At 41.3% G+C, this 5,809-nt stretch overlaps 1 protein-coding gene across 1 annotated transcript; it reads left to right on the top strand.

The window, feature by feature from the left end:
• The first annotated feature begins 1,560 nt into the window (after positions 1-1,560).
• LOC149267536 (uncharacterized) lies at positions 1,561-4,572 on the top strand. Its single transcript, XM_089412414.1, has 2 exons — positions 1,561-2,784; positions 2,893-4,572. The coding sequence occupies exons 1-2, from the start codon at positions 1,561-1,563 to the stop codon at positions 4,570-4,572; spliced, it is 2,904 nt and encodes a 967-aa protein (XP_089268540.1).
• Positions 4,573-5,809: the final 1,237 nt, after the last annotated feature.

The following is a 5,809-nucleotide window of genomic DNA, read 5'->3' as shown; positions in this document are numbered from 1 at the left end:
ACACTAAAGGTTATAAGTGTGCTGAGAAGAAATTATTCTACATAGATTGTGAAGAGGAAGAAGAAAGGGAGCAAGAAAGGTCAAAAGAAGAAGATATACTCCAAGAACAAAGCTTAGATGAAGAAAAAATAAGTCCGACCATATCTTGTAATGCATTGGCGGGAATTACCACTCCTCAAACCATCAAGATAGAAGGACATATCAAGAAGAAAAAGGTTCAAGCAGTGAAAGATCACATCGAGCATCAACAACAAGTTCTCCAACTTTTAAAGGATAACACCACTTCGGTGCAAAATCAAACGAAACAACAAGTAGATCAACATCGTAGTGAAAAATGTTTTGATGTAGGTGATTGGTTATTTTTACCGCTACATCTCAAGCAAGCTATTTATGATAAGGAAACAGTGGCAATACTACATGCACTTAAAAAATGGCAACCTTACCGAATGAGAAGACTCTTCAAGGATGAGGATGTGGAAGCATTGTTTTGTGCTATTTCTATTATCCAACCAGATTGGATAAACAAAGCAAGGGATGAATGGAAGAAGGACGAAGAAGTATGGCCACTTATTCAAAAAGTTACAGAAGATCCCAATTCAAACAATATTTCCAGAAATTGAAGAGGAACGAAAAATCATATTGGAACCCGGAGCAGTCATAGAAACAAGAACCAGACAACTACGAAATCGATCAATTTCAGAGTATCTCATCAAGTGGAAGAACTTACCCACTGAAGATTCCACATGGGAGGACAAGAATTTTATACAGAAGCATCAAGAACTACTCAAGCGTTGAGGACAACGCTTTTTGAAGGAGAGGGGCATGTTAGGCCCCTATACTACTAGTGTAACCCCTTATTGTTATTAGTACAACCCACTTATTATATTGATGTACCCATGTAGTGCCCATATTGTTACTATTGTGCACCATAGAAGCCCACTATTGTTATTATTGTGCCCTTACATTATTATTGTTATGTCGGCTCTGATTATGTTATGACCCCTTAGACTCCTATATATAGAAAGGAGGTCTTTTCATTTGTATCATCTAAGAATTGTTCATTTATGTAATGTAAAGGAGGTTGCCCCCTCGAAGAGGCTGAATTCTAAGGTGTTGATCTATCTTTTCTATCTTTTCTTGAGCTGGTTTCATAACATGATTACAGAACAAAGGCTGGTAGATATTCCTACAACTAACGGTGTTCATACATGGAACAATAGGAGGGGAGGAAAAAACCAAATTGCCTCGAGATTAGATAGGTTTCTTTTATCTGAGCAAATTTTGAATCGGGATGTGTTTATAGAAGCTAAAATTTTGCCAGCCTTAGGCTCGGACCACTGGCCGATCAGACTGGAAATTGATATTAAGAAAAACAACGGTAAGAAACCATTTAGATTCGAGGCCTTCTGGCTCAGAAATCCTCAATTCTTACACAAAGTAGAAGAATGGTGGACCCAGAGTAAAGTTAAAGGGAAGGGGAAGATGCATACCATCCAGTTGAAACTCAAAGAAATCAAAGGGAAAATCAAAAAATGGAACAAGGAAGAGTTTGGGAACATCATGGAGGAAAAACAAAAATTAGAGAAAGAGATGGAAGAAATACAGCAAAAAATAATTTTGGAAGGGAGGGATGAGGAAAGAAGCAATGAGGAGGGAAGAATAATCAGCCAACTGGAAGAAAGAAGGAAACAGGAAGAGATTTTGTGGAGACAAAAGTCAAGAATAAACTGGCTGCGCGAAGGTGAAAGAAATACCAAGTTTTTTCATCAAGCTATGGTTCAGAACAGACAAAGGAATAGGATCTTCTCTATCAAAAATGCAGAGGGGGAAAGGACAGTAGAACAGGGAGCTATTGAAAAAGTTTTAGTGGATTATCACAAAGGGATTCTCACAGAACCACAAAGAGATCGGGGAGAAGCAATAGAGTGTATTTGCAAGGAAATTCCAAGATTAATAACAAATGAGCAAAATAAGGCTCTGATGAGGGTAGTAACTTTGGAAGAGGTGGAAGAAATTGTGATGAATATGAGCAAGAAAAAAGCACCAGGACTGGATGGATATACAGTGGAATTCTATCAGGCAGGATGGTACTTTCTAGGTCAAGAAGTCTTGGAAGCTGTAGAGGAATCAAGAATGAAGCAAAAGATATGGCCAGGTATTAACTCGACCTTTATAACCTTGATTCCTAAGAGTAATAATTCTGAGGATGTTCAAGGTTTCCGCCCAATAGCCCTGTGCAATGTCATATATAAGATTATAGCTACTCTGATAGAGAAAAGATTAAAGCCTTTACTTCCGAATATTATTTCACCAGAGCAAACTGGCTTTGTGGAGGGACAACAAATACTTGATGGATTAGTAGTTACTCAGGAGATGATACACTCCCTAAATCAGAAAAAGCAGAGAGGAATGATGATGAAGTTAGATCTGTCAAAAGCCTATGACCGTTTAAGCTGGAAATACCTCAGAGCGGTTCTTGGAGCATATGGATTCGATAGTAGATGGATCGAATGGGTCTACAGCATGATTTCAACCCCGAATTTCTCAATTCTAGTAAATGGAGTCCCAACGACCACCTTTAATGCAACAAGGGGAATTAGGCAGGGAGATCCTATCTCCCCATTCCTATTCATAATGGCAGTTGAAGGTTTAGGGAGAAATTTCAAAAAAGAGCTAAGGGAAAAGAAAATCAAAGGCTTAAAACTATGGGGAAACAATCTGCCCATCACACACCAACAGTTTGTAGATGATATTATGCTATTCGGTGAGGTCTCAATCAAAGAGGTGAGGAACATTAAAAGAATATTAGAAATATTCATGGAGGCATCAGGTATGGAAATTAACAAAGAAAAATCATGTACATTCATATTTAATACTCCTGATTCAATCAAGGCTCATCTAACCAGAACTTTAGGATTCAGACAGGGGGAACTTCCTACTAAGTATCTGGGGAATCAGCTGGATATAAACCCTACTCGAATGAAAAATTGGCAGAGTACTATAGAAAAAATAAAAAACAAATTGGCAAGTTGGTCATTTAGATCGTTGAACATTGCCAGCAGAATAGTCCTTTTGAAATCGGTCCTTCAATCGATACCTATTTACCCTCTATCCATTATGGCTGCACCCAGAGGGGCGTGCACAAAAATGAAAGAAATATTCGGGAAATTTATATGGGGTGGACCAAAACAACAGAGGAAATGGGCTTTGGTTTCATGGAAAAATCTTATGAAAAGAAAAGAGGAAGGGGGTCTAGGTATGAGAGATCCTGAAATGCTAAACAAGGTGCTAGGAGCAAAATTATGGTGGAGGTGGGTGCAAGGGGGAAATGATGTATGGAAGAGAATATGGACTCAGAAATATAATATGCCTGAAACAGTAGCGGGTAGATTGAGAGTCGAAGAAATCCCAAAAGGATCTTCAATCTGGGAACTGGCAAGCCAGAATAGGTACATTGTAAACAATCATGCCTTCTGGGAAATACGTGAAGGAAGTAGTGCTAGATTTTGGGAGGAGGGTTGGCAGCAGAGAGACAAACTGACAGAGATACAAACTTTACAAGAAGTTCAACAGAAAGCGAAGAGGGCAGGATTGGAATATGTGAGGGATTATTGGAAAGACGGAGAGACCAATGAAATATGGAGGGTGTGGAGGAAGCCAGAAGAATGGTATGAAAATATAAACCAAGATCTGGGGAAAATATATACTAAAGAGGTAGAATCGAGGAAGATTAAAACAAGATCAGGAATGGACATTCTCAGATGGGGAAAAACAATGAAAGGAACCTTTACAGTAAAAGAAGCCTACTATTTGACAATGCACCAGGAAAGGGAGGAAGGAACTACAGACTGGAGAGTGATATGGGATGGCAAGTGGTGGCCGAAAATAACAATATTCACATGGCTGGTGAGCAAAGAACGGATTCTAACATGGGATAAAATCCAGAAGAAAGGTTTTAATGGACCCTCGAGATGCAGTCTATGCAACAGAGAAATAGAAACCCAGGAGCACATACTGAACAATTGTCCATATGCAAGATGTTTATGGGAAGAAATTAGAATACTTTTTGGAAAGACAAAGAGAGACCCTAATAGCATTCAGAATACCATTATGCAATGGGGCAAAGGACAATTCCTCTGCAGAGTGGTGAGAAGAATATGGAATTTGTCAGTGGGCTTCGTAATATGGTCTCTGTGGAAAGAACGAAACAGGAGGATCTTTCGGGAGAAAAGTAATCAACCTGCAAGAATATGGGAGGAAATATGTAAATCGATGAAAGAAACAGTTTTGTCTGAGGCATGGGAAGAGGAGGATTGGAAAATGAATCAGGAGGAAAGGAGAATAGTATCCAAATTAAATATGGACTTTGGTATGATCTACCCTAGAAAAGAGAATAGGATAAGATCTCAAACCCAGAGCCCTAACCAATTCAGATATCCCAGAGAGAATTTTATTAAGCTGAACTTTGATGGGGCGTCCAAAGGAAACCCAGGGCTGCAGGCTTTGGGGGTATCTTTAGGGACAGTAAGGAAAATACAAGGTGGGTGTTTGCGGAATGGGGAGGCGAAATGACGAATAATGAAGCAGAGTTGTGGGCGGTGCATCAGGGGTTAAGGATAGCAGTGAGGAACATATACATGAATTTGGAGATAGAAGGAGATTCGCAGGTAACAATAGAGATGCTCCGTAAACTAAGGGATGGCAAGAGCTGGGAGCAAGTTGCTAAAAGTTGGAGGACAGTGGGGATTATCCAAGATATAGCGGGGCTACTAAGGAGAATTGAATATAAAGTTATAAACCATCTGAGGTGAAAAGGGAATAGGGCTGCAGACCTTTTGGCGAATTGGGGGAGTAAAGAACCGGTTAGAAGATTGGACAATAGCTGGTCCTCAATAGAGAATAACCCGAGCTGGGTAGAACTTAAAAACATAATCACCCATGACCATAATGAATCAGTTACCAGATAAGGGGATGATTAAAGGACTCCCGATCGGGATGAGAACGGCAGCGCACAGGATAATAAATGCTCGGCAGGTTAGCAAGCAGGACCGAGCAGGCGGTGATCAGGTCATGATGAGCAAGGACAAGTGGATCGTGGTAAGGGATATCATCTCAAGGCGAGGAGATGGTAGAATACCGATGGAGGAGGGGAGATTTGTCAGGGTGTCAGGGACTAGACAGAGACATGATAGCACGGAGAAAATGGGTAGAAAGATGAAAAGGGAGGCAGACCACAAGAGGCGAAGGAGGAGGGGAGGTATAAGCGAGAAGAGGTGGCAGAAACGAAGGAACAGGAAAGGTGCATGCAGAAGAACGAGGAAAATTGGCAAAGCAACGACGAACACAGAACGAAGAAGGAGGACGATTAGGGATCTGGAAGAGAGAGCAGTAATTCAGAGGAGGAAGTCAGAGCGCAAGGAAAATATGGCTGAGGGGAGCAGAATGACCTCAAGAAGATGGACGAGGAGTAAGACAGAGGGAGGAAACCAAGGCCGAGGGGACCGAGAAGAAAAAGGTAAAGGAATAATGGAGGTGGATACAGAGAAGGAAATTCTCTCAGTCCATGATGATTCAGAGGACGACGTTGAGATGTTCGACTCTGATAGAGAGAAAGGAGAACCAGGGAGTGAGAGTTTCGGCAGGACGAGAAGGTTAGGAAGGGCCAAGGTTCTGGAAAGAGGAAAAGATGACGCAGGGGGCTACCAGGAACATGAGGAAGGAGGGGAATGCGGAAGTCCGGCAGGAGGGAGAAGAAGGCGAGGCAGGGGAGGATATAGGAGAAGAGGAGGAGCTGGAGGGAGAAGCGGGC

Source organism: Pinus tabuliformis, chromosome 6, assembly GCF_031772625.1.
Source record: "Pinus tabuliformis cultivar Carrire ecotype Pingquan chromosome 6, CPIR1, whole genome shotgun sequence".
In the NCBI taxonomy this organism is placed as follows: domain Eukaryota; kingdom Viridiplantae; phylum Streptophyta; class Pinopsida; order Pinales; family Pinaceae; genus Pinus; species Pinus tabuliformis.
Note: the sequence above shows the minus strand (reverse complement) of the source record. Positions and strands in the feature narration are given on the sequence as shown.

What these genes read in the sequence shown, in the direction of transcription:
- LOC149267536 (XM_089412414.1), top strand. Translation starts at nt 1,561, where the DNA reads ATGGAGGAAAAACAAAAATTAGAGAAAGAGATGGAAGAAATACAGCAA. An exon ending in GTGAGGTCTCAATCAAAGAG is followed by an intron (nt 2,785 to 2,892) that starts GTGAGGAACATT and finishes GATTCAATCAAG; the next exon opens with GCTCATCTAACCAGAACTTT.